Consider the following 25,763-nt stretch of genomic DNA (forward strand, 5'->3'; position numbering starts at 1 on the left):
TCTAGCGCGGTACCGATCGCCAGCCTTGCTTCAGCCACAACATTGGCCTGGTCCATCCACTCACTCCCCTCCTGCATGTCTTCGTTTTACCCTTCAAGCTGTCAAGATCCGTGGCGCGATGTGACCAACGACTCCGGAAACATTCAACTAACCAAAATACTATTATTATTCAACCTATCCGGCTCTTATATCTTTATCCTCCTCTCCGGCATACGATCTCAGTGGCCTTCAAGCCTCCAAGCAGCCGGCCCGCTGCATACGGACGCGAACTTCTGACTCTTCTAACATCTTCGAGGTGTCCCCTCCGCACTTTGTGGACTGCCGCCCTCTTCATACGACTACGGAGCTTCCTCATACGCTTTGGCATATCGCCATGGCTTCTCAGGCTATTATCTTCGCCGAGACGATCGCGGGCATGAAAAGGGCCGTCAAGAGGAAATCCTATGGCAAGATGCAAATTTCGTTGCCTCTCACCCCGATTGATTGCTGACTGTGCTCTGGAATATAGATTCGGATTCTGATAGTTCGATTGAGCAACTGACGAATCGAGGAAACAAGTTGAGGAGGAGGGCAAGATTCGTTCATGAGGGCCAATTGGCGCCACCTACCGGCCCACAGGTCTACAAGAGGGTACGCTGCTACTACAAACCGCACCCACGTGTTACATTTGGGGCATGACTGATAAGATATAAAGCGGATCGAGCATGCAGGATACCATAGAGAAATAATAAGTCGAAATCCACCACTCATTGACGACGATGGTTACGAGGTCGATACCGAAGACGACGACGATGTCGACAGCGCCCAGGCAAGAATTGCAGCCGCGGCGGCGGAATTTGACCCCTATGCGGAAGTGAAGATTGAACGTAAGGAGTCTATTTCATATTCCGAGCACTTACTGACGGTGCTTATCCAGATCTTCTCATGCCGCTAACAGCCGCCGCTGATCTCCCCGACCATCCTACACTATCGAAACCCTTCCTCTCGAAAACAATTCCAGAGCTTACTCGCCACGCTGGTGATATGGTGAAAAAGGAAAGAGGCTCTCTTTGGAGAATCAAACATCTTTTGACAAGATTGAGCGGCGACAGCACATGGATACCTTGTGAAATCGTGGAGGCCGAAAATGATATCGCCCTGTTCTTCGATGAGCATGACAAGTTCCGCGCGAGTTTAATAGGAAAATCGAACTCCAAGGATGATGCAGATCAAACATCTACAGCGACGCTAACATCGGATGATGTACAACGAACTCCTAGTGCTCTTACTCCGTCGACAAAACCTGCTATAGACACTGCTGACCAGACTACTGGGAACACGGCTGCAGATGAAGAGCCGCCGGCAATATCTGTAAATGCCTCTGCAGAAGGCATACATGGACACAAGGACGAACCATACCCCCCTACCAACACTGTCGAGTCCACAGAACATGACGAGCATGAAACCAAGAAGAGCGGTACAGACACTGTACTAAGGAAAGACGCATCGGAGGGTGCAGAGAAAGCTATAGATAGCGAGGCCGGCAAAGGAATTGCCGATGCAGCAGCGGTTGATCAGGTGCAACCTAGTGACGAGGGTGTAGAAATGGAAACCGAAGGAGGCTTAGAAGGGCAAGAAGATATTCCCGCTCCACATCGGATGAGGACCCGAGCTCAGGCCCAAGCAGCATCAGATAACACCGCATCGAGCAGGACAAGGTCAATAACCCCTGACGATACGTTCATACATCCCTTCTTTTTGGCGCCTAAATCGTCTTATCCAGACCGTGACGTGGGCCTACCTCCACACGAAGCCGAGGAAACTAGAAGGCTACTTCAACTATATATACAAAAGCAGGAAGAAGTTTGTCGTGGCGCTCAGAGAATATACGAAGGGTTACTCAGAGCTGATCGATACCGCAAGTTAGTAATGAAATGGGCCAAGGCTGAAGGCCACGTCGGCGAGAATCGCGACATGTCTGATGGCGAGGACTGGTATGACAAAGAAGAATGGGGTCTGGATGGGGACCTTAAGAAAGGGCAGGATGAGGAAGAAGAGGATGCTGCGACTACAGCGAAGAAAACGAGAACGAGGCGACAGTAGGGAAGTATAAGTATACGAACAAGGTTTCAACGGCGCACTAGGGGAGCGGTAAACTGCAGGGCTAAATGTGGTCTTGGGAAGATATCCAGGCTTATCAGACCGGCGTTGTAATTATCATCATACAATTGTTCATAGATTGAGCAGCCATTTCTATTGCCAAATACAAATTTATGCTATAAGGACTTTATGTGTGCTTTGTCTTGAGCTTTGGTTTAATTGCTCCAGTGTTTCGCTTCGACGTCATGGTGTAAATCGCTCATGATTCGCCAAATTTAGCCATTTCCTCCTTGTTGTACCTGTCACTTTCAAGCTTGTATTTAGCCCCACCCAAAAACATCCGAACAACAAGCAGCCAATTCATACTTCCATACAAATATATCGCCCAACAAGAACTCTTTCTCCAGCTTTCTAATCCCCAAGCAATCAAAATGGCGAATATTATGGGACAGAACAAAGGACTGATAGACTTCGACCAGAAGAGTCTAGCTAGTAAGTCGACAGGTCCAGGCTATCGTGGGCAAGGCTCACTGTACCCCCTCAGTTGCGGCGGCATCAATCGCATTTAACCCCATATTCTGGAAGTAAGCTCTATCTCTACAAAGCCATGATTGAAACTGCGAGAAAGGTTCTAACGCCCTTTCCAGCACCGTTGCTCGCCAAGGTACAAAATATTCTGCTCGCTTCAATCCCAAACCTAACTTACTTCTCAGAATACCACAACAAGGTTCTCACGAAGCTTGCCGGTGGCAACTCACGATATGCTTGCTATGGCCTCGCAGTTGCCATCTTCTCCCTGGGAATATTCCGCGACTTACTCTACGAACGTGCCCTCCGCGACCAACCTTCACATCCAGCCTTCGAAACCCCACTTTCAAACTACGTCGCATACGCTCTGTTAGCATCTGGAAACGTCCTTGTATTGTCCTCTATGTGGGCTCTGGGCGTTACCGGTACATACTTGGGTGATTACTTTGGCATATTGATGGATCATATGGTCACAGGGTTCCCGTTCAATATCTGCAGTGCGCCCATGTATTATGGCTCTACGATGAGCTTCCTCGGCACGGCAATCTTGTTTGGCAAGCCTGCCGGAATACTGTTGACTGTTGAGGTTCTGATAGTCTATTTGATCGCATTGAGGTTTGAAGACCCTTTCACTGCTGGCATTTATGCAAAGAGGGCCAAGGCGCAGAAGAAGGCGGGAAAGAAAGAGCTATAGATTTGCTCCATGGGATTGGCCATCAATGAATCGTGAAATGGGGTGAGGTGTAAATAGATGATGCCAATTTTTTCAGAGCAGAGCGTGGATAAACAGACGTGGATTCAACAAACTAGCAAGAGTTGCCTAGGTATCAACTACTATGCATTGCGGGAGTTGGGAAAGATAAAAAAGGGGCTCATATTACGGTTGGAATTTGGAATTCCAAGCACTTCAGTAGTTCAAACAGTCCCAAAAGCACCATACATTAGTCATTGTTTCGTTGGAGCCAAGATAACTAACAATCATACCTCCGGGTATACGTCCCTGTACCAGCGAGTTAATGCTACTCTCCAACCAAAGCAAATCAATGGGACTTACGTTCTCCTTAACAACGGCATCTCTTTTTTAATCTTCTCTCTGTAGTCCAAATCGATATCTATAATTCCAGTCTTGGGCTCCGAAACTTCCCCTCCCAGATCTAAAAGCACCTTCCCCCAAGGATCAACCACCATCGAATGGCCGTAACTCGTACGCTTAGTATTGTGTGATCCAGATTGGGCAGCAGCAATGACATAGGCTTGGGTCTCAATAGCTCTAGACCTCAGCAATGCTTCCCAATGTGCCTTGCCCGTCGGCAGTGTAAACGCAGATGGATATGTGATTATCTGGGCGTTCTGACGTTTGAGGGCCAAGCTAATCTCCGGGAAACGAAGCTATTTATACAGAATAAATATAAATTTTCTCTAGAACCAAAACAGAAGAGTGTGCGAAAACGGAATTAACTCACATCAAAGCAAATCGTCAAGCCCACCCTACCAACAACAGTCTCCACAGGGGTAACAATACTGTTCCCACCTTCCACAACATTGCTCTCCTTCAAAGCCCCATAATCAAACAAATGAAGCTTGTCATAGTAGGACTCAATGTCCCCCTTCTCATTAATCCAACAACTTCGATTGTAAATCTTGTTGTCAGGAGCCGGGACATGGATGCCAACGTTAATAGCTAGAACGGATTCCTTTGCAGCTTTCTGTAGACCAAGTAAGAAGGGGCTTGAGTTCATAGGCCGGGCTAGGGCGAGCGATTCTGTGGGGCTTGAGGCGATATAATCGGTGGCTTCTGGTAAAAACAATGCCTTTGCGTTTTGTGAGTTAGAGAAATATGGTAAGAGATCGACGTACTTTAGCCCCTGCTTCAGCAGCCGTTTTGATAAGAGTTTGGCAGAGGGAGAGGTTATGGGTCATGGATGAGGTCGAACATAATTGACCGACAGCCTATTTGGTATTTCAGAATGGATATCTTTTAATGGACTTGAGAACTTGCAGCTAGAACCATTGATATGGCTTGCGTTTGCAGAAAGAACCAAGGTAAATACTATTTTGGTAATAAGTTCAATATGCTAGATCAATGTCTGATATGCAAAAGTCGAATAAAATTAAATAAGTTCTTCGATAATTCGAATCGCTCTGATCTCTGGTCAGACAAACATAAGTTATCTTATGGGGAGTTTGATATCAGCGGTAACAGGATTTAGGTTGTTTCCATTGGAGTGAGTGACCGCGGGGTGGATGTGGGGCAAGAGTGGGGGCAAATGGGGGTAGTACGTACGTCCCTATAGGTAAGGTACCAAAGTAAGTATAAGATGGTGTCAAGTTTGCATACTTTGGCTTCTGACTATTTGCACTCGAGCTTAAAGATGATTGGCAGGGTGAGGGTGAATACCACAATTACGTTCTCAAATGTCACAATAGTTGTACAATATCGTTTCGATACCATTCAGAAAGTCAACTATCAAACAGAGAGACATGCCATTAATAAGTAGATAATCTAGTCTACCCTATGTTCAAAGATGCTTCGATTGTCTACCTATTCTTAAACGCCTATATCTGTTTCAGAGCTCTTTCTCGTCCACGCCACACCCTGGCTCGTCATCATCGGCAGTAAACCTGCCAAACACGAAAGTTTTACTTTCGCCTGTAGTCACTATATTAGTCTTGTAACGTCCGTATCGTAGTCTATTATAAAACTATGGATTATTTTACTTTGATGAATATATGCGACCCCTGATGCAATATTGGTTGGCTGGCAAGGCAAGAAAGAAGGGTAGCGGTATTGCCAACCAAGAAGACGATTGTGATCAGAAGTATAGATATTAACCTACTTCTAACAAGTTAGAAAATATAACTGCCGTCTGCTGCAGCTTGATATACGCATATTATTGGTATGCAGGTGGGAGACTTGACGCTATGGCTCGACCGTATGAACTCTCTGCTCTGGAGCGTAGGAAGTAAATATCATAGCTATCTGTATACTCCTGACCAATCTGATGCCCCATAGTGCCCTGTCTAATATTGGGACATAGGTAATAGCCGAGAAGGGGACGGATTTGAATGGTAGATAAGCCATAAGTGCTAGCCAGGTTACCAAACCAGCCGTCAATGGATGAGGGCATTTCGACAAGTGGCTTTATCCTAAAAGTGTTCTTCAGATTAGTTCGAGATAGGAGCACACATAAGAGTCCTACTAAAGAAGAAGTCACAAGAGTGCAATTGCTATTTATCAATGCATGAGGGAGAGCAAAGTGGTCGTGATCCATGTTGATTGATGATACTGCCAAAGAGCCGTCAACTCTAGATAATTGGTAAAAGGTCCCATATCTCTGGCATTGAGTTATATTGGGTCGCCCCTTACAAAATGGTGTATCGATGTCTCTCACTGAGCGCAAATATATTGAAGGGGGCAACCATGGCTGTGGCAATAGTACGTTCTCACCTACACGAAGTGTTGGGAGGAATTAACGCGCTAAATGTGTATTTAATTAGCAATAAACTGTGGTTCTAGTAAGGCTGATACATACTTGTTCCCGTTCATCGCCAGAGATTTAGGTGATAAAACCGCAAGGAGTTGCGTTGACCGTTATTACATCGCCGATAATTACCTTTGCAAACCACTAGCTCCTGCCACTGATCGTTTCTTAGTTCTACTTCACCTAAGGTATTGGCATCGCTATTGACATAGATTTGGGTCGCCCGGCCCACCACGCCCCTCCGGTCTTCAGTGTTGGCTCCTGTAGCTCATTTTCTGGCCTCGTATGTTACAACCCTGAAGCAAAATGGAGAGGGAATGAGATCCGTCTTCTGAAGGCGCGGAGAATTGCCCTCTTCTGGTGGGATGTAAAACACATGAATAGTATGGCTGGCTTCATCGATGCTGAATCCTCCTTGGTGCCAGCCATAACGCACTCCAAGCTAATACGAGGATCGTTCAGCTTCAGTCGTCGTAGAGCACCATATAGTTGTTTTCGAATTTTCCTGTCGAAATCCGCTTGCAATTTACCATCGACTTCCATCGCAGGGGCAACATAACAATCTTTTGAGAGGCACTGGAACGTGACGACTTGCACTTCTGTTTCTCCCAAAAGAATTTGTTCTCCAGGTTGAGGATATACATATTGAGGGCCGTCTGCTGCAGGAGTTGCTGCCCGATTACCTGGCTGGTGGCCTAAGTGATGTCGTTCGGCCCCCAACAATTGAGGAACGATAGTATGCATTTCATATGTTGACGACCCATTTCCATCATAAATAGGGATTTCATCCTGAAGTGCGTTTTAGAGACTGTGAGGGTATCCGGAACTTTTAGGCTGAAATATTACAGTAGGTGGTTCATAGTTGGCGGCATGTGGTACCTCACCGATTCCTAGGGCGGATTGAGGACGTGGATCGGCTGCTTGGTGGTATATTGAGATGGGGTTCGGAGTCTGTGCGGCTGCATTCTGGTGTGTGTTATGAGGACTCTTTGATTTCGATAGTTTCAAACTGCGCAGAGCCTGATGAACAGTCGTCTCATCTGCAGCTTCTGTTCCACTTTCCACGGCATGGGAAACCGGACGATTCCTCGCCCGCGCTTCTGCCTTTGCTACCTTCGAGTTCCTTTGGGCTGTGATGGAGTCGTTTCTCCCGTGAAGAAGGGTTTTGAGAGACCCGAAAGGCATGGCCCATCTTCTTCCAAGTGAGTACTACCATGCTCGCTGGCCGTCAATGACATCAAAACAGGAGTTCTACGAGGTTTCCTTGGTACTTAAGTAGGGAAACGGAATAGGGTTAATTAAAAATTTGGCTATTGCTGGTGGGGTTGGACCCATCCATCAATCACCAGCGGTCGCGACAACTTTATGCACCGAGCCTCACTCAGCGCACCTGGCCCAGGGGTCGCACAAGGCGGCGGGTTTGATCGACGGACCGAAGTTGTGTGAAGGCTGCTTCATCTGGCTTCTCGCAAGGCATTCAACGGAAATCTCTTTTAACTGAATCTCTAAAGGGCCCTATCCACCAGATAGCTTCAATGTAGGTTCGCTTGTTCCCTAGAATAGCTATACTTTGGTGGTAACGAAAGCTTCCCACCCGACACTTGCTAGCTAGATAGGAATGGTTAGAGGAACTGTGCCTGGGGGGCTTCCCCGGTATACCTTCCACTAACCTCGAACAAGATATCACAGTAACCTGCATCCCGACAAATCTGGAATGATGATCCAACCCGCTAAATATGCATAGGCCAGCAGTTTCCGGGTCTCAAACTCTCGAATCTATGGAAAATAACAACTGATACTCGGGAACGACTTTCATTGCTGATCGTTTGCGTTTGGGAGGCATGAGTGTCGACTGACTGTGCAATCTAAATGAACACTTGTTATTTGATTGAGTAGTTAAAGATTCAAGATATACATATTGAAATGCTGGTTGTTTGATCACAAAGGGCTTTATTCCCACTCAGACCTAAGGATATAGATAAACATGGTCTTAAAATGATAACCTGCTCATCTAGATCGATCAACGGCGTTGATTTCTCTGCTGCAAGAGACTGACATGTCTTTGTTGATAAGGTGTTCGAAGATCATCGTGCTACTCGAGTAATGTGAACAAGGTTCGGATCGTTGGGTGGACGACCAGCATTTGGGATGCCTCGGTCCTGGTTCGCCAGAGTTGTACTGTACCTTGTTTGGCGTGCCTGAGGTCGTCCAGGGTGTGAGCAATGACGTTTTGATCACAAATCGTGAACATCTCTAAGTGACTTCCAACAACCACGAAAAATTCAACCTACAAGCAGCTAGGAGCATCGGACTCAGCTGAAATTTGGGGGACCTCTTAATTCTTTTCTGCACAATGATTTTATAAGAGACGGCCGAAATGTCGAATGGCCGCCATGCTGGGAAATCCTCGACTGGTAAGCCGGGCTTTTTTCCCAACACCTTCATAATAGCACCAGCTAAATCCACATAGCTTTTCACTTCGCAGCTGGACTAGGATCAGGTGTGCTTTCAGCCGTTCTCCTACAACCAGCCGACCTCTTAAAAACCCGAGTCCAGCAGTCTGGACACAGCTCCCTCCTCGTAACCATCCGCGAAATCTCGAAATCTTCAACCTCGGTCCTGTCCTTCTGGCGTGGCACTCTCCCCTCAGCATTGCGAACGGGGTTTGGATCTGCAATATATTTCACGACGCTGAATACGCTCCGTCAACATGTTGCGAAATCCAATCTCCTCGTCTCGATGGGCGCACTCGATAAGAATGGGCGACCTAGTCACTCCTCCGCCCTTCCGAAGCTCTCGAACCTCGCGAACCTCACAACAGGCGCGATAGCGCGAGCAGGAGCAGGATTCATACTGATGCCAATGACGGTCCTCAAAGTGCGGTACGAGTCGAATCTTTTTGCGTACAAGTCCATGGCAGGGGCCACCAAGGACATCCTGCGAACAGAAGGGTTAAAAGGGTTCTTCGTGGGGTTTGGGGCAACTGCTATACGAGATGCCCCGTACGCAGGTTTATACGTGTTGTTTTACGAGCAGCTGAAAAAACGTCTCAGCTTGCTAACGCAGAAGGTCCCAATACCAGGAGAATCATCTCATGGCATGAAAGGCTCGACGTCGGCATCCATAAATTTTGGTTCAGGTATACTAGCTGCTGCTCTCGCCACGGCTATCACCAACCCCTTTGACGCTATCAAGACAAGACTCCAGCTGGAGCCAAGGAAATATATAAATACTTTGCAGGCGGGTAAGTTGATGATTCGGAATGATGGGTTGAAGTCGCTTTTTGATGGGTTGGGGTTGAGGATGAGTCGCAAGGCTATGAGCTCCGCGTTGGCGTGGACTTTGTATGAAGAACTTATTCGGAGGGCGGAGCTGGCTTGGGTGGAAAAGGCGGAAGCTTAGGTTTTGAGAGGTGTTGTAAAATCACTTCTGTTTTTGTACGGATATGGTCGGACGATTATAGATACCACTCAATTATTAACCGGGGGATAAAAAGTTAGGAGTTACCCTTCATTGGGGGGTTTGGGGGGGGGGGGATAAGAAAGTCTCAATAGAAATATAATTTTCTCACGATTTTTGGTATTGCTGCTAGTTATTGCAATGTATTTTGAACCGTCTGCCAAGGAGTTGTACCGTCCACGTTTACTTGCTTTATTAGAGCTGGGAACACGAGGAGAGGCAATTTATTTATTTACTATAACGATATTGAATCATCCAAGCGTCTGCAAGACTTGCACATTTCGCATGGCACGCGCTGTCTGACTCTTCATAACTCAGTTGACACATATTGGAGTGGGTATTTCAAGTTATTATAGGAAAAGTATGCAAAAAATGCCATCCATCATAAAGTCGTTAACTCCATTACCACCCCTTGCTTGCTAATCCCAAAACCTCAAATCGTTTCTAGCGCAAGTTCATTCCCTTTGCATGGCCCCAAAATCACCGCCTGCTGCTGCCGCCAGCCAAGAAAGTCAACAAGGGAGATGGCGATGGTCTCCTCTTATGCTCCTTCTTCCGCACAAGCTCAAATTCGGTCTCGCCATGGTGGTGTTTCTTTGCTTCAATTGCGAGAACGGTTCGTCTTCGCTCCCTGATCTCCCTCGTGTGTGACCAGAGGAAGTCTTGCTCATATTCTGGGACCCATCGTTTGATAAGAATATAATCAGGATCCTATTTAATGTTAGTGGCGATCAAAAATTTGTCTGGATTGGTATTTACCGAATCGAATTCGTAGCTAATCCTATGTGCGTTAAGAGTTTCGATTGAGAGATGTCGGCGAGACATTCTTGTATAGGTGGGCTGCTTCGGGTCGACGGGATGCTCTTTCTTGGTGATGACGGATATCTGCCTCTCGTCTATGCCCGACTTGCGCAGGTCCTCCTCAAGCCTCCTTTGGTATTCGTGCTCTCGTTCTTCGTTCTCTTTCTTCTCCTTAGCGGCTCGCTCTGCTTCCTTCTGTTTAAATTCCTCTACCGCCCTTTTAGCTTCTTCCTCCACCCGCTTCTTTTCTTCCTCCTTCTTCCGCTCATCTCGAAGCCGCTTGAACTCCATCTCCTCCTTTATGCGCTTCTCTTCCTTCTCCCTCTCCTCTCGCAGCTTGAATGCCTCCAGTTGTCGGCGGGTCTTCTCAAGCTCTGTCTCCTTTTGCGATCTATCTGCGCGAGCTTTCTCGAGATCCTGCTCCTTGCGGAACCTATCGCGTGCTTTTTCTCTTTCGTACTCCTTGCGCTCGGCTTCGCGTGCCATTTCTAGCTCGACCTCTCGACGGGCAGTCTCGCGTGCCTTCTCAAGCTCATAGCCTTTGTTGTCCTTCTCGCGCAGCATCCTCTCGAGCTCATAGCTTTTGTGGTCCTTGTCGCGCAGCATTTGCTCGAGCTCATAGCTTTTGTGGTGATCCTTCTCGCGCAACAGTTCTAGTTCGACATCGCGGCGTGCCTTCTCGCGAGCCCTCGCCCTCTCCATCTCATATTCCTCCCGGGACGAATGAGACGAGACTCGGGAGTGGGATCGGGAATGGGACCGGGAGTGGGATCGTGACGGAGACCGGTGAGGGCGCAGTGCAAACGGATTGTGGCCATGATCTTCCTCATCAAAATCGTTATAGATGCGGTTGTTGATGATGACGGGAGCTGGCGGGGGACTGGCTCGGTGGCCGGTGGACCGCGAGCGACGACGGCCACCGCTCACCGCGGGGACAAGAAAGCTGCTCGCATGGGGACTCTCGTAGTGCGCACGCGGGGCGGTCCGGTAGCGATGGTCCGGGTAGACCATGGGGATCGGCGGCGTATGCCCATGGCGCACTCGAATATCGATCTCCTCGTCGTCGTCGACGAAGTAACCACTCATCTTGGTAGAGAGATAACTAATGTTTCGGAAGCTGGATTTGCTAGATTTGCTGGAAAGGGGGACAAAAAATGGGAAGTGGAAGCTGCAGTTCTAGTTGCAGTTGTTGTGGTGCTTCGTAGGGCTAGTGCTTATACGACCCCGCGCTATCGGTGCTTGCCGATCAGGACCTTTCGGTAGGGGGAGGCTTGGGATAGAATGCGATGGCAGGTGTAGCACGATCGTTGTTGTTTGCGATGGAAGAGCAGAAGGAAGTCCTGTACGAGTAACAGGCAATGGCCACAGTAATAACAGAAGACCAAGAGGCGCGTGGTGTGCGGGTGCGAGTGTGAGTGAGAGTGCGAGTGAGAGGGAAAGTCAAAAGTCGGTGTCAGCTGGAGGGGGGGGCATGGGAGGATTTTAAAGTGTTTGGGCGGCGGGCCAGGAAGAGGTAATCAGACTTCCGCCAGCTCCAGACAACGTTATTCCTGCTCTGCACTCTGCACTTGACCCACGTCGTGACCCAGCCTCAAGGGGGTTGGGGACTTGGGGACTTGGGGGTTGGGATTGGGATTGGGATTGGGATTGGGCCTGTATTCCGTACCAAGTGCTGTTCTTGCTGTGCCATTCCCGTTCCCATTCCCACCCTTGAAGCTTCAAGCAGCGTTAACGCTGCAGCCCTAAGGATATTGGGCCTGTTTCGGGTTTCCTGCTTTGCGCTTCCCACTCTGCAGCAAGCCCAATATCCCGAGAGCGTACGAAGTACGTACCGTACATGTACAGTGCCAGAGTGTCTGTGTGCATTGTGTCAGGAGTGTGTGTGCTCCCACGAGAAAGCACATGTACGGAGTAACATGATTAATGCCACTGGTAAGCCGGCAATGCACTGCAAGAATAGTTGGCTCTCCAACAATATCCAGTATAGCTATACTTCGCACGTACTGTAATACTACTACTCCCATAAGTCAAAGAGTATGTTGATTTTGCCAAGTTCAAATTCAAAACACAGAATACTGGCTGCCATTGGGCCTCACTTTCGCTGAAGCGCTTGGCTAGAGCGCCTACTGCCAGGAGAAAGCTAACACTCTTCCGCGGCTACTCGTTCCTACCAACGGCTTCGGCGGATGCGCCGTCTAATACCTAGGTGTCTATATACGACAGATGTAAACAATGCCTGTGGAGATGGGGAATATGTTTCGCCTGGTCGCTTATTAGTAAGGGGCAACCAACTTGGTCAATCTGGAGAATATCAAACATACTCTTGGGGTACCTTAGTTAAACATTATTACAGTTGATATCGGCCTAGTGATAAAGGTACGAAATATTCCGAATAAACTGGAGACGATAGCAGCTAAGTCAGTAAAATAGCCATAAATCAACTTCTAAGCAGCCACCGAGCCGAGATCAAAACCGAATTGCGTGCACTTGTCGGAGGCGGGTTCCGGTCAGGATCCTAGGTTAGGGGGTTGCGGTTAATCTGATCAACGGTGACGATGGCTGCCACGATCGCTTTCGACTACTTCCTTCCACCTTCATTTTAATCGGCAATAATGCTTTCATACCCTCTCTATGGATAGAATACGGAGGAGCCTGTTCTTAGCTAGGCGGGCTGCAGGCCGCATGAAATGCTGTGTCGCTGCTTTATGAGTGCGCCGATGGCGAATCTCCATCATGCGTTTGCTCCACAAGGTCGTTCAGCTGGCCAGGGTGTTGGTTATCTGCTTCATCGTGGCCCCCAACCAGCGCCAACCGTGACACCTCAGAAGCTGTGTCTCATGGCCGGACGAATGTTGGTTTTTCAGTGGTCACAAATGGCCGCACATCACCCGGAGCTCTCGCAAATTCTAGATCGTGAATATATTCTGGAGTTTTTGCTACTTCGTGTCTTTCAAGTCTCAGGAAGCGCCCTTTCCAAACGCTGTTGATAATTTTTGGCCCCCAAGTCTCGTATCAACTACTTCCAGTGCCGCGCTCGGTTTGCATGCGATGGAACAACCCCCCGGCATTTCTAATTCGGGATGCTCTTCTCATCATGTCCCAAAGATCGATCTCAAGACCTGGTCCGTACGTACGACCCGATCGTCAACGCCTCCTCGCCACCACGAACCCCTAAATCCTGCGGTACCTAGGTGGTGTCTTCATGCTTTTCCGCCGCTCTTGAAGATCTGATCAATGTGCTCGCGACTATTCTTGTGCGTAGTCTCTAGATACAGAAGCTTCTTCCCCAAGTTTTCAACATCCGCCTTCAGCTCCGATGTTTCGGTCGTCAACCTCTTCTCGACATCCGGAATAGGGTTGAAGACAAACCTGCCCAATTGTGAGCGAATGTTATAGTCTCGTGATTAAGTTGGCCGTGGCACGTGTAACCACAAATATGATTTGGCGTCCAGGAGAAACAGGATATGGGCACCTTACATTTTGCCAACACCCTCGTAGACCGGTGTATCAGCTGGCAAGGTAGACACCTCGCTCGAGGTCAGTTGGAGCATGCGAATTTCGCGTTGCTTGAGGGCTATCTGTGATTTGACAGTACTGATTTGTTGCTGGGCTTGAATGGCCTGGATTTCAATCTCCTGGACGAGCTACGTTTTGGGGATAAGTCAGCCTGATATACTTATTTTCTAGGGGGGTACATGGATGAGATGGATGGTCGGCTGTTAGGAGCCAGGCCGACTCACCCTTTGCAAGGCCTCGTTTGGGATAGACATAGTGCCCTCTTATATAGATTCGGGAGATTGTGGCTGCTTGCTCGCGTGGATATAAGGCCGGTTGGAAGGGTTGCCCTATGTTGAAGTTGAGGCGCAAGAACGGTGGTGGGCGCACCCTTTTCGACCTTATCGCGAGTCCCCGATGTCTGAGGGGTGCGGACGCGAGATCACGTGGACCTAGCAGATGGCATGACCACTTCGTGATCGTGATTGATTTCACGTGCACGCGGCCCAAAATCGGCATCCTTGAATTGGCGATTACGAGTCCTCGATTGATTATTGGAGACAATCCCCGACGTACCCGTTGTACTACGACGTTGTACTATGTAAAAGATATGGCATGACGTCCACCGGAAACTGCGGCCGCGTTGGCAGACGCCCCTCGTGGGATTTGACACTGACAGCCTCCCTTCCGGGTTCATAATAACAATAGTCCACAAGGTTTGTCTTTCCCTTCTATCCACATCGAGCGCTACTTGAAGCTACTCAAAGCTACTCAAAGCTACTCAAAGTTACTTGCGGCTACTTGGGACCCATCAGCTGTCAGCCAGTTTGCTATACCGCCCTTGCTCCCTGGAATGCATGCCAGGAGCTTGTTCATGCCAGTTGCGAGACATTTTTTATCCCGCCCTTCCGGAGTGTCTGCTCCGTAACATTTGGATTATTATTCTCACCAAGTACTCGAGTAACTTGTCTTTGCACTCTACAGAATAGTGTTTGCCAAAAGATATCCCATCGTTCGTGTAGGCTGAAGGTTATCGATGCTCCTCAAACGTAGCATTTTATTACATCATTCTTGACAATGGCCTTCGGCCTGCCACATTTCCCATACCCCCCCGCGCGCCCCAACGAGGGATATTGGGCGCCGGTTACTTCCACGATAAACTGGTGCGAGGGTATGTGTCCTTATAAATGGCGATTGAATAGCTGTTTGCTAATGAGCGAATAGAGGATTACTATGCCACGTTATACTCCGCCGAGATTGTCAATACCCTCACGAACCTACTATTTATAGCTTTGGGAATCAAGGGAATTCGGAACTGTCTGAAATACGATCATGACAGCGTTTTCTTCGTGGCATTCATTGGATGTAAGGCTTCGTATATGGGCTTGGGAGAACATTTGCTTATTTGCTAGATCTGCTCGTCGGAAGTGGCAGCTTTGCATTCCACAGCACCCTGACGTGTGAGTTTCTCTACCAGACCCCGTATTCTTGTATTGGGATACTGACCGATCTACAGACCCAATGCAGCTCGTAGATGAGCTATCCATGATATATACAGCGTGCCTTATGTGCTATGCGACATTCTCATTCTCGCAATCGCGTCTGAGGCGCCAGTTGTTGGCAACAGGTTTGGTGTCATTGGCTGTCTTCATTACTGTATGTAGCTCCAACCTCCTCCCTATGTCGATTGCTACAGAATTCTAATATATGTGGACAGCTCTATTACCATTATCTCCAAGACCCGGTCTTCCACCAAAATGCCTTCGCGCTCATCACGGCGATTATCCTTTTCCGAAGTATGTACGTTATGGAGTTTACCATTCGTCCATCCCTCAAATCGAAATATGGCACAACATCACAGAAGGCTATCGATTTTGGCTTGTCAAAATCAGAGCGGTTCGGGAATACACGCGCAGACACAAGGATACTCAGGGAAATGTGGATAATGGTGGCTTTCGGTTTAACAATATTCTTGGGCGGCTTCGGCATCTGGGCCCTGGATATCAAGTATTGTTCAACTATCAAACGTTGGAGGCACAATGTTGGTTTACCCTGGGGAATCTTGCTTGAAGGACATGGGTGGTGGTAAGTTCCTATGATTGTTTTGGGATATGACTTACTGAATGGTTATAGGCATTTAATGACTGGCGTGGGATCCTATTTTTACATTGTCTGGGCTATATGGCTACGGCACTGCCTTAACGGGAGACAGGATGAGTTTATACTTAACTGGCCGAGTATATTCTTCTCGCTCCCTGAGGTTGTTCTACTTCCGGGGGCACAAAGCCGTCCCAATGGGGCAAAGCATACTAATGGCATTACCAATGGACATGCCTTCCCAACCGAGCGAAAATCGGTATAGAACACTGTATTTCTGAGGTGCCGTCGTACCGGTTTACGCCCGCGTCACTGACGGATATGGAAGACAGCTTTGATAGATTGGGGCTGGGGTAAAAGAATAGAATGGAGGATGTTACCTGCTATTTTGAATTTTTAGATAAAGAATCTATAGCTTGTGAGCAGCAGTAGAGACATTATCACTGGTTTCAGATTGGAAAGTCTTGCGCCGCTAGGTCTTGGATCCAATCACACATCTCGGTTGCATCGCTTTTTAAATGCCTAAATGCCGGTTCTATCAAGGTATGATGGAATTCTTAGCCAGAATCCGAGCCCTATGCAATATATACTGTCGATCATTTGTGATACCCACGGTTATAAATAAACGGCAGAGATATATTTTGATAGAGAAACATAAGTTGTTAGGCAGCCCTGCTAGTCCTGCCCCACAGCCTTGTGGAGGGCCTGTTTTTCTGCAGGGCTCGGCAGCTCCCGCCCTTGGAGTACATACATGGGATACGAGGACATGTCGTGGCATTTCGAGGAACACTGACATCCAACAATCCTACCAACCATTTTTATGCCGAACTACCCAGAGATTCCCACAGTCTCGCATCGTGTCCTCCATGATCGGATATAATCCGCACATATGTATGCGTCTCTGAAATGATCTGATACGAAGACCACGCCCAATCTGGACTGGTACTGTGGGATTCAACGAGGCAGCGAGGAATTGCGCCGATGGCTGCTCCCTCGAAGCAGTCTTCCCGATGGGGATCATTTCTGCAGCAGGCTGTCGCGGGGGTAGAGTCAAGGCTGGATAATATCCTGGCCGAACAGGACGAAAATGCCCCTCCAGCTAAGAATCCGGCCTCGACCAAACCTGCGGCTGCTGCTGCAACAAAGTCTGAAGGTACTAAGCTCTAACCCCCCCTCATTGGAAATGTTCCATACTGACTGCATCGATCCAGGCCCTTCGCGATCAGCTTCAGCAAGCAATAGAACCAACGATCGATTACAAGAACGTTTAGCAAGAGCAATTGCTGCGAAAAATACAGCGGCACAGAAAGCAGAGAAGGGAGATGCTTCAGCTCCGCCATCAGCTACTCCTTCACGGACGGGAAGCCCTGCCACAATCGCTGATAGCCCCAGAGCGAGCACAGATACCGAGCCTGTCACTGATACGAATGATGGCAACGATGTATCTATTGCGAAACCTCAATCTGACGAGACCCAAACTCTACAAGTTCCCTCCATAGAAGGCCTATCCGCTGCGGCACTGCCCGAACCGACGGTCGTTGAGCAGCCAAAAGGGGACAATCAAGATATGAATGGACTTGCGCCCAAACCTGAGGGAGAAGCATCCCCACGCCCGTCTGCAGAGTCGACACGGTCGAGTATGCCTCGAGCATCTACAGATTCTACAAGACACACCTCTGGTGCTCGGTCGTCCTCAGACATACAAACCAACGATCCTTCTGGCATAACTCTGCAGTTGAAGAACTCTGAGGATTATGATGTCCTTAAACAACTACAGTCCGATTTCGAAAAATCGGAATTACAACGGCAGGAGGAGGTGCACGGGTATATCGAGCGCATTGATGCACTACAGTCTAAATTGCAGTATCTGGCGAAAGAGAGTACGGATGCAGCTCGGAATGCAAGCGGCGCAGCACCCGCGGGTAGCTTAGAGAAGAGATTAGCGGATAAAGAGGAGCAGATTGGATTGTTGATGGAGGAGGGCCAAAAGTTGTCGAAAAAGGAGCTCAATCACTTAGCCACGATTAAGAAGCTGCGGGCAAAGGTACAAGAAGATGGCAAGGAGCTTGCTGAGGCTACTAAAAAACAAGAGAAAGCTGTAGCGGATGCTACCTTGGCTATGGACCGTTTGAAGCGGGCCCAGAATAAAGAAAAGCGACTCGTCGAGAAGGAGAAGCAGGTTGCTCAATTACAGCAAGATATTGATTCCCTGAAGTCCGATAGAGACGCGAAGGACTCCACTATAACTGAACTCAAACGCCAGCTAGATGAGGCCGCCACCCAGGAGAAGGAGGCCGAAGCCAAGCTCGTCCATGAGTCATTGGAGGCTGAAAAAAAACGGGTTTCAGACCTTGAGGAGGAGCTGTCGAATCTTAAAATCGAAAAGGATCTCGTATCTGACAGGGCTCAGGCGCAGCTAAAACAATTGCGGGAGAAAATGGAGAAGGATTCCGAGCATACACGAATGGCAGAGTTAGAAATGAAGACGGAACAACAGATGCTAGAAAGCAAGTTGGAAGTCATGAGAGCAAGAGCGGAAGAGGTCTCATCAGGGACGGGGGGTGATGCTCAGGCGAAATTATTACGCCAGATTGAGACTCTACAAACCCAGTATGCGGTAGCAAGTGATAATTGGCAAGGTATTGAGGCCTCCCTGATAGCACGGGCGACGAATCTTGAGAAAGAAAGGGATGAAGCTGCGCGGAGAGAGGCTGATATCCGGAAGAAAGCTCGCGCAGTGGTATGTTATTTCCTACTAATACATAATCCATTTCTGACAAAGACAGACCTTAAAAGCCAAACTCAACGAGGACGAGCTTGAAGCATCGAAATCCACGATGCCTATTCTCCAGCAAGAGCTTGTTGACCACAAGTCTAAACTTGATACTTTGCAACAGCGGGTGGCTGTAGCTGAATCAACTTTGGCCGAAGCCCGAGCTACATTTGAGCGCGAAAAGCAATCGTGGCAAGCAGAGTTGTTGCGGCGCGTTGAAGAGGAAAGGGCTAAGTGGCAAGAGGAGGCGGGGTCCCCTGGCCATCTCCGTGCAGAGTCCCCTGTGACATCGACAAGGAGGGGTCTCACGACTGAATTCTTAGGACTCCAAAATCTGCAACTACGGCGAGCCTCCGCACGTTCTGTAAATAGTGACGCACCCGCTGTGGAAGGCATCTTAGCTCGCCGTCTTTCATCTCAACCTCCTGGTCCAATTTCAGGCCATGGAACACCAACAAGACAAGATTCCACTCAATCCTTCAAAGGAAACGGGGAGGTACCTGACGCACCGTCTATCTTTACAGACCAAGATGATTTCTTCGAGAACAATGTGTCTGTCGCCTCTCCGCATCAAACCATTAACGACATGGTTTCTGTTTCCACCGCTGGAGCTGGCCCATCTGTCCAGCTTATGGAAAGAATGAGCTCGGCTGTCCGGCGGCTTGAAAGCGAAAAAGCCGCCACTAAGGACGACATCACAAGACTCTCTGCCCAGCGTGATGAGGCGAGGGCTGAGATAGTATCTCTTATGCGAGAACTGCAGGTTAAAAGGGATGCAGATAAGAGAGTTGCTGAACTTGAGGACCAAGTGAAGGATATCAACTCGAGATACGAAACAACTCTGGAAATGTTAGGGGAGAAGAGTGAGCTTGTGGACGAGCTTAAGAGCGATATCGATGATATTAAGGCTATGTATAGAGAGTTGGTTGAGAGGACTATTAAATGAGACTCGAGTCCAACATCTTGAGGGTTGGAGCGAAATGAGGAGAATGGTCTTCCTAAGGGGAACAGGCTAGTAAGGTGGTAGCTGCAATCAAGCCATGGCTTAGAGGCAGGAAATGCAGGAGGCTTCAGAGGCCGGCATATTTGACGTTTCACTTGTAAATCTTTGTAAAGCTATTGGGGTTACCCCGGGATGTTTACATATTGCGCTGGCTATAAAACTATACCCTCACGCTCCGCAGCTTGCAATATGAATTTCTTCACCTAAAACAAATTAGAGCCCGTACTGTTGAAATAATGGAAGCGGCTTACATTAGAATCTGGCGCAAGATCCATAGCCACAAATCCATCTACATCTTTCTTGTCGGTCTCCGCGCCAGCTTTAAGTAGCGCCACAGCAGCATCACCTGAAGGGGTTATAATTTAGTCTTTTATAACAAAATCAAACAACTAGTAGAATGACAACTTACCATGGCCTTCAGCAATAGCATGGTGCAATGGGGTCTGTCCAGCAACATCCGTTGCATTCAACGGGCTTTTATTTTTCACGAACAGCTCAACCATAGGCACGGATCCTACTGCCGCCGCACGATGGATGGGATACTGACCTCGTTTGTCCCGGACTCGGACGGATGCTGGTGGCTTGGCGTCTAGAAGTTTCCGGGCGAGATCGAGGTTGTTTTTTGAAGCTATGAAGTGGAGTGCTGACTGTCACTACTCTTAGAAAACAGGTCGTGGATGGGCAATGAAGGGGAGCGGATTATTACCTGGCCAGTGAAATCTGCAGAATATTTGAGAATTTTGTTTAAAGAATGTGGCAAGAGATGTGGGACTTACTTGTGGCATTGATGTCTGCTCCTTTGCGCAGGAGGAGGTCAACCAGAGCATCGCCTTCCTTCAGACTTACTGCGATCATCAAAGGGGTCCATCCTGAACCGTCCTGGTTGAATGAGCTATTTGCGACTAGTCCAGGGGAAGAGGAGAGGAGGATGAAATGGGCTTTGGGATAAACCTCGGGCATACCTGGACATCAGGATCGAAATTCTTCCCCGCAGATAGAAGAACTGCAATATCTAGATGGCCGTTTGAGATCGCCCAATGAATCGGCAAACGCTCATCCTCATCTTTTAGATCTGCAAGCTTGGGATTTGCCTATGATATATTTAGTATCTAGTACTGTAATAAAATGAAGTTTAAAAATGAGATCTTACATTCAATAACGATTCAACGACAATTGCTATTCAAAAATCAAGTCAGTCTCGTCGGCGTTCTGGTCATGTGGGGTCTGTCCAGGGAAACCTGGTAGGGAAAGGATCATGCTATTCGTACTTCTTCCTTCTCTGGCTGCCTCATGAATGGCATACTTTGATGGTGCTTCTTCCATTTTCTGTGATAACCCTTTAGGTCTTGGATTTCTTTACTTTGGTGAGGTTGATGTATTAATGGGATGGGGCGACTATTTCGTAAGCCCTTCTCGGCATCCAGCCTGATTTATGTTTGGCCTTATATCTGAGGCAACAAGACTTGCAGAATTGAAGGCGACGCGAGGCTGCGAAAATGATCTTAAAGTCGCTGCAGCATCAACACCTACATCAATTCCCTGCGATTTATGTACTGAAGACATGTCCGCCGCAGTCGCCCCAGCTGGAGACGCCCAGGTCGACCATCTCAAGTCACTCATACAACAGAACGCGAAGAGATCAAGAGCGCTCTTTGCAGAGAGCCAAAACAAGCAAGATGATTCGAATATCACAGAAGCCGCAGAACGACTCGCGATAGCATCACGTATCCACGCCGAATATGACAGTGTGAAGGAGCTACCGCCTGCTCTCGCAGCTAAAATGGCAAGCGCGTCAGGCCCGCGAAAGAAGCCAAAGACCGCCCGGGCAGAGGAGGTTGCCACCGATACGAAAACGATGAAGCTTATAGAAGGGGTAGTCTCGAGGGACAGCGACGCTGGCAGTTCATCAACGGCATTGACGGTTCGAGGGAGGCCTGCTGCAGGAAATTTACCGCCGAATGCCAATGGACCTACGCTACAAAAGGATCTGCCATCTTCGAGCATGGTTCGCAAACAGACGGTTGTTCACGTTAAACCCGAATGGCACGCTCCTTGGAAGCTTATGCGCGTTATTTCAGGGCATCTAGGGTGGGTTAGAAGTTTGGCTGTTGAACCAGAGAATAAATGGTTTGCAAGCGGGGCTGGGGATCGCACGATTAAGATTTGGGATCTTGCGACGGGGTCACTGAAATTGACCTTGACGGGGCATATATCGACTGTGAGAGGCCTGGCAGTTTCACCACGGCACCCATATCTCTTTTCTTGCGGAGAGGATAAAATGGTGAAGTGCTGGGACTTGGAAACGAATAAGGTTATCCGTCATTACCACGGCCACCTAAGTGGTGTCTATACGCTGGCCCTCCACCCGACTCTAGATGTTCTGGTTACCGGTGGCCGTGATGGCGTGGCAAGAGTTTGGGATATGAGGACGAGGAGTAACATTCACGTCCTCGGTGGGCATAAGGGTACGGTTGCCGATCTCAAGTGTCAAGAGGCAGACCCTCAGGTCATCACCGCATCCCTCGACTCTACAGTGCGGTTGTGGGATCTGGCAGCAGGCAAGACGATGGGTGTTCTTACCCATCACAAGAAGGGCGTAAGAGCTTTAGCAGTCCATCCGAAAGAGTTTACTTTCGCAAGCGGAAGTACTGGGAGTATCAAACAGTGGAAGTGTCCTGAAGGAGCGTTCATGCAAAATTTCGAGGGCCAAAATTCGATTATTAATACGCTGGCCGTTAATGAGGATAATGTTCTATTTTCTGGTGGTAAGTACAACCGATTTATCTCTTCCTTTTCTTCGCTGACAAATCACGCAGGTGATAATGGATCAATGAGCTTTTGGGATTGGAAATCGGGTCACAGATACCAATCCCTGGACACTACAGCACAGCCAGGTTCGCTCAATGCCGAAGCGGGAATTATGAGCTCGACATATGACCGGACCGGTCTTCGTTTGATTTGCGGAGAAGCAGATAAGACTAGTAAGTACCTTTCCCAAAAACGCTCAACATTGGAAGCTAATACCCTGTAGTCAAAGTATGGAAACAAGATGAAACGGCGACTCCGGAGACGCATCCGCTGGAATGGAAACCAACTTTAGGCAGGCAAAAGTTTTGATGTATCATTGAAGGAAAGAAAGGGTTATTTATATAAATGCACTGCACGGCGAAACGGTGTTAATGTAGGATAAAGGGTCACTCATCAGAGTGCTTGTGCTTTGATAATTTTATATCTGGCTTATGCCGAAAATCCAAGAGATTTGACCTCAGGATCATCCTTGAAGGCAAGCTTCAAATCCTCTTCGCCAATACTTAACCGGATCTTCCCAGTGCGGTCTGCTTTTCGGGTCTCTAGGCCTATGATTCCGGCCTCCATCAGGTCAACCGCAGATAATCCCATCGCAAGCACGCGAAAAGTCTTGCCCGATTGCTTAGAGCCAGCAGGCAAGCTCTTTCGTTTCAGTGAAACTAAGTCCTCCTTGAGAAGGAATTGCTCGGTATTACCCCCAGTATCCATCTTTGCCATCCGTCGTGCTTCGTCAAGGACATCTCCAAGGATACTCTCAGCAATTCCTGTCCTTCTCATCCTCGCTAGCAAAGCTGCCAAAAGTATCTTAGCCGAAAGTGGCAGACCTCGTAAATATTGCTGCAATGGACTCGTCGTAGCCTCATTAATAGCTCTTTTTATAGTAGCGATGGTGACTCTTCCGCTAGATTTTGACGCCTTTTCACCCCTTCCACTCTTACTGGGTGTGCTTGGCGTTGCAAAGAGGCTTTCTGCTTCCGCGAGTTCGACGGCTCGTCGACAGATGTCGAGGGCACGGCGGGCGTCGCCACTGACGGCCGCGACTTTTCTACTTGCGAATTGGACGGCGTCTGGATCGACAATATCTCCTGGAACTCCTTCGAGGCGAGATTGGATGATTTTCATCAGTTGCTCGTGGGTGTACCCAGGGAAGGTGATTCTTGTCAGACCTGCAGTTTGTGTTAGACATTGGAAATGATTAAATCAAGGGGTAGATTTTTAGTTCTTACCAAGTCTACTGCTGATCTTGTTGCTCAACGTTCTCTCGGGAAGATCCATAGTATTTGCCACAGCAAGCACGATCAATTTACTGTGCCTAAGGCCAGGCCAGTTAAAGAAGTTATACATGACACTTTGGTTCTTAGTAACCAATTGATCCAGTTCGTCCATGAGTACCACGCAGGGAACTCGTCGAGGACTTGGATGGTTGAATTCACGCTCTAGCAGATCTAGGGCATGAGAGGGACTCACACGGTCCCCCTTCAATGCTTCCCACAGTAGAGAATATGATTGATGAGGATCAGTGACTTTCATGCCATTAATCTCAACGAATATGAAATCATCAAGCTCGTCTGCCATGACAGATGTATTGAGTTGGGCGACAACTTCGCGAACTGTGGCTGTTTTTCCTGTCCCAGGAGTTCCAGAAATATAGATACATGCGCCGGTACCTTCATAAATGGCGGCTTCCAGATGGGAATATACAGATGCGAACTCATCTTCTCGGCATGGGAGAGTCGTCGGAACAGCTGCGACATGTAGCTTTGACCGTGCAGTCTGGAATGGTGATGAGTAGACGTGGTCTGGATCTAGAAGGCGGGTTCCAAGTGGTGTAAATTCCAGGGGCTTTTTGACAATTACCCTGTATGATGTTAGTATGTCGACGACCCAGTTTCGACGTGATGTTTACCTTTTGTGGCTTGGTGTTAACAATTTAGAAGGTGTCCGAGGCTTTTTTGGTGTCGATATTAGAGAAGTCTTCTGCTTCTTTCGAGGAGTTCCAAATCCCTCATCAGCTGCCAATTCATCATCGACGAATGAGCCTTCTCTGGTGCGCTTCGGGCCTCTTTTCTTTCTCCTAGGCTTCGTCTCAGATTCCAACCTCTCGGTCAACTGGAGGACTTCCTCATGTGTACCATGAGCAATATCATCCCAGCTAAATTCGTCCGTGTATGTTGTAGTCCCCGTATGGCAACCCCGTCGGCATAAATAAGTGTTTCCAAAGTCTCTCGATTTGCGTGGGATCTTGCCACTGGGGAATCGAGCCATAAAAGCCTTCTCCGACAAAATTGTAGCTTCTCCGATAATTGAGTCAAGAGGGCTTTCGTCCATCCCTGGTGTGATATACAACTCATGCTAGGTAGGTCAGCAAGTGAAGCTTAGGTTGAGATATACCATGGGAAGCTCACCGGAAGAAAATCGGTTCTCTTCTTCTGCTTATTATATATTTCTTTCTCATCAGAGAACCCTAGTTCATGTTAGTATCTCGACCGAACAAGCTGTAGGCCGGACAGTTCTTACACATAAATTCGGCACATTCATCCCCATCTTCATCACGGCCGACAAATGATATCAGCATTCCCACCCAAGGAACCTTGCTTCCCGGTGCGTTCAACAGAACACTGTCTCCAATTCTGCATTCAAGCCCGTCTGCCCTCCTCCGCACTCCAATTTTGCTACCCCGCTGGCACTTTACAGCATCTCGAACTTGTTGCCGTCTACATGGAGTCTCAGGCGCCTTTTCCTTCTCCAGTTCAGCCCCACCCGAATATATCCATTCCCAAGGCTCGTCATCATCGGCATCGGACTTGTCGCTATCTGACACATCTGTTTCCGACACGTCTGTATCCGACTCATTTTGTCCATCACTGTTGAGCGCAGCGTTAAGAACTTTTCTTACCCGCTCTGCCTTTTCAGTACGCTCTTGCTGAGGGGTCAGTGTGGTTGTTGGGCGAGGCATGTTGGTTGTCAATTATTATCATCTTTGTGGCTTGGTATTGTTAAAGTGGTTGCATTTACGGAGTACACAGCGAGACGCGTCGCGTCAAGCTGGGTACACGGGGGCACGGGATGGAAGACGGAAGTCTCCGATTGGCGGTAATTGGTGTTCCCACTACCCAAAATCGGTATTTCCACAAGCCGATTGGCCACGATATTCTTATTCAGATAATGTCCTATTTAGGACATTATTATTCCTGACCGACTATCTGTCATATCCGTAGGGTTAAATGATCAATAATCC

General features: G+C 48.3%; 12 protein-coding genes across 12 annotated transcripts; 6 read left to right on the forward strand and 6 right to left on the reverse strand.

Moving 5' to 3' along the window:
- Window positions 1-373: 373 nt before the first annotated feature.
- Window positions 374-2,082, forward strand: BP5553_01994 (Uncharacterized protein; the record flags this gene model as incomplete). The annotated part of the gene is made up of 4 exons (XM_032010617.1): window positions 374-462; window positions 525-630; window positions 695-866; window positions 917-2,082. 4 exons carry the CDS (start codon window positions 374-376, stop codon window positions 2,080-2,082), a joined length of 1,533 nt encoding a protein of 510 aa, XP_031874671.1.
- Window positions 2,083-2,510: 428 nt separating this feature from the next.
- On the forward strand, window positions 2,511-3,301 carry BP5553_01995 (Phospholipid methyltransferas-like protein; the record flags this gene model as incomplete). The annotated part of the gene is made up of 4 exons (XM_032010618.1): window positions 2,511-2,571; window positions 2,624-2,663; window positions 2,727-2,743; window positions 2,793-3,301. The coding sequence occupies 4 exons, from the start codon at window positions 2,511-2,513 to the stop codon at window positions 3,299-3,301; spliced, it is 627 nt and encodes a 208-aa protein (XP_031874672.1).
- Window positions 3,302-3,585: 284 nt separating this feature from the next.
- On the reverse strand, window positions 3,586-4,527 carry BP5553_01996 (Uncharacterized protein; the record flags this gene model as incomplete). The annotated part of the gene is made up of 4 exons (XM_032010619.1): window positions 3,586-3,607; window positions 3,662-3,996; window positions 4,071-4,418; window positions 4,465-4,527. The coding sequence occupies 4 exons, from the start codon at window positions 4,525-4,527 to the stop codon at window positions 3,586-3,588; spliced, it is 768 nt and encodes a 255-aa protein (XP_031874673.1).
- A 1,850-nt stretch (window positions 4,528-6,377) lies between these two features.
- On the reverse strand, window positions 6,378-7,274 carry BP5553_01997 (uncharacterized protein; the record flags this gene model as incomplete). Its single annotated transcript, XM_032010620.1, has 2 exons — window positions 6,378-6,878; window positions 6,936-7,274. 2 exons carry the CDS (start codon window positions 7,272-7,274, stop codon window positions 6,378-6,380), a joined length of 840 nt encoding a protein of 279 aa, XP_031874674.1.
- A 1,192-nt stretch (window positions 7,275-8,466) lies between these two features.
- Window positions 8,467-9,491, forward strand: BP5553_01998 (Solute carrier family 25 member 38-like protein; the record flags this gene model as incomplete). Its single annotated transcript, XM_032010621.1, has 2 exons — window positions 8,467-8,503; window positions 8,560-9,491. 2 exons carry the CDS (start codon window positions 8,467-8,469, stop codon window positions 9,489-9,491), a joined length of 969 nt encoding a protein of 322 aa, XP_031874675.1.
- Window positions 9,492-10,028: 537 nt separating this feature from the next.
- Window positions 10,029-11,435, reverse strand: BP5553_01999 (uncharacterized protein; the record flags this gene model as incomplete). The annotated part of the gene is made up of 2 exons (XM_032010622.1): window positions 10,029-10,259; window positions 10,308-11,435. The coding sequence occupies 2 exons, from the start codon at window positions 11,433-11,435 to the stop codon at window positions 10,029-10,031; spliced, it is 1,359 nt and encodes a 452-aa protein (XP_031874676.1).
- A 2,114-nt stretch (window positions 11,436-13,549) lies between these two features.
- On the reverse strand, window positions 13,550-14,119 carry BP5553_02000 (Uncharacterized protein; the record flags this gene model as incomplete). The annotated part of the gene is made up of 3 exons (XM_032010623.1): window positions 13,550-13,718; window positions 13,827-13,993; window positions 14,090-14,119. 3 exons carry the CDS (start codon window positions 14,117-14,119, stop codon window positions 13,550-13,552), a joined length of 366 nt encoding a protein of 121 aa, XP_031874677.1.
- Window positions 14,120-14,921: 802 nt separating this feature from the next.
- On the forward strand, window positions 14,922-16,206 carry BP5553_02001 (Alkaline ceramidase; the record flags this gene model as incomplete). Its single annotated transcript, XM_032010624.1, has 6 exons — window positions 14,922-15,015; window positions 15,069-15,209; window positions 15,257-15,304; window positions 15,361-15,500; window positions 15,562-15,929; window positions 15,978-16,206. 6 exons carry the CDS (start codon window positions 14,922-14,924, stop codon window positions 16,204-16,206), a joined length of 1,020 nt encoding a protein of 339 aa, XP_031874678.1.
- Window positions 16,207-16,922: 716 nt separating this feature from the next.
- BP5553_02002 (uncharacterized protein) lies at window positions 16,923-19,660 on the forward strand (the record flags this gene model as incomplete). The annotated part of the gene is made up of 3 exons (XM_032010625.1): window positions 16,923-17,094; window positions 17,153-18,681; window positions 18,728-19,660. The coding sequence occupies 3 exons, from the start codon at window positions 16,923-16,925 to the stop codon at window positions 19,658-19,660; spliced, it is 2,634 nt and encodes an 877-aa protein (XP_031874679.1).
- Window positions 19,661-19,869: 209 nt separating this feature from the next.
- BP5553_02003 (putative proteasome regulatory particle subunit protein) lies at window positions 19,870-21,040 on the reverse strand (the record flags this gene model as incomplete). Its single annotated transcript, XM_032010626.1, has 8 exons — window positions 19,870-19,920; window positions 19,969-20,063; window positions 20,127-20,364; window positions 20,424-20,437; window positions 20,494-20,596; window positions 20,680-20,808; window positions 20,868-20,893; window positions 20,986-21,040. 8 exons carry the CDS (start codon window positions 21,038-21,040, stop codon window positions 19,870-19,872), a joined length of 711 nt encoding a protein of 236 aa, XP_031874680.1.
- A 238-nt stretch (window positions 21,041-21,278) lies between these two features.
- On the forward strand, window positions 21,279-22,834 carry BP5553_02004 (WD40 repeat-like protein; the record flags this gene model as incomplete). The annotated part of the gene is made up of 3 exons (XM_032010627.1): window positions 21,279-22,482; window positions 22,534-22,698; window positions 22,749-22,834. The coding sequence occupies 3 exons, from the start codon at window positions 21,279-21,281 to the stop codon at window positions 22,832-22,834; spliced, it is 1,455 nt and encodes a 484-aa protein (XP_031874681.1).
- A 120-nt stretch (window positions 22,835-22,954) lies between these two features.
- Window positions 22,955-25,481, reverse strand: BP5553_02005 (p-loop containing nucleoside triphosphate hydrolase; the record flags this gene model as incomplete). Its single annotated transcript, XM_032010628.1, has 5 exons — window positions 22,955-23,691; window positions 23,752-24,383; window positions 24,432-24,877; window positions 24,931-24,989; window positions 25,043-25,481. The coding sequence occupies 5 exons, from the start codon at window positions 25,479-25,481 to the stop codon at window positions 22,955-22,957; spliced, it is 2,313 nt and encodes a 770-aa protein (XP_031874682.1).
- Between the last annotated feature and the right edge of the window lie 282 nt (window positions 25,482-25,763).

The sequence above is a fragment of the Venustampulla echinocandica genome, assembly GCF_003357145.1.
Source record: "Venustampulla echinocandica strain BP 5553 chromosome Unknown scaffold_0, whole genome shotgun sequence".
NCBI lineage: Eukaryota > Fungi > Ascomycota > Leotiomycetes > Helotiales > Pleuroascaceae > Venustampulla > Venustampulla echinocandica.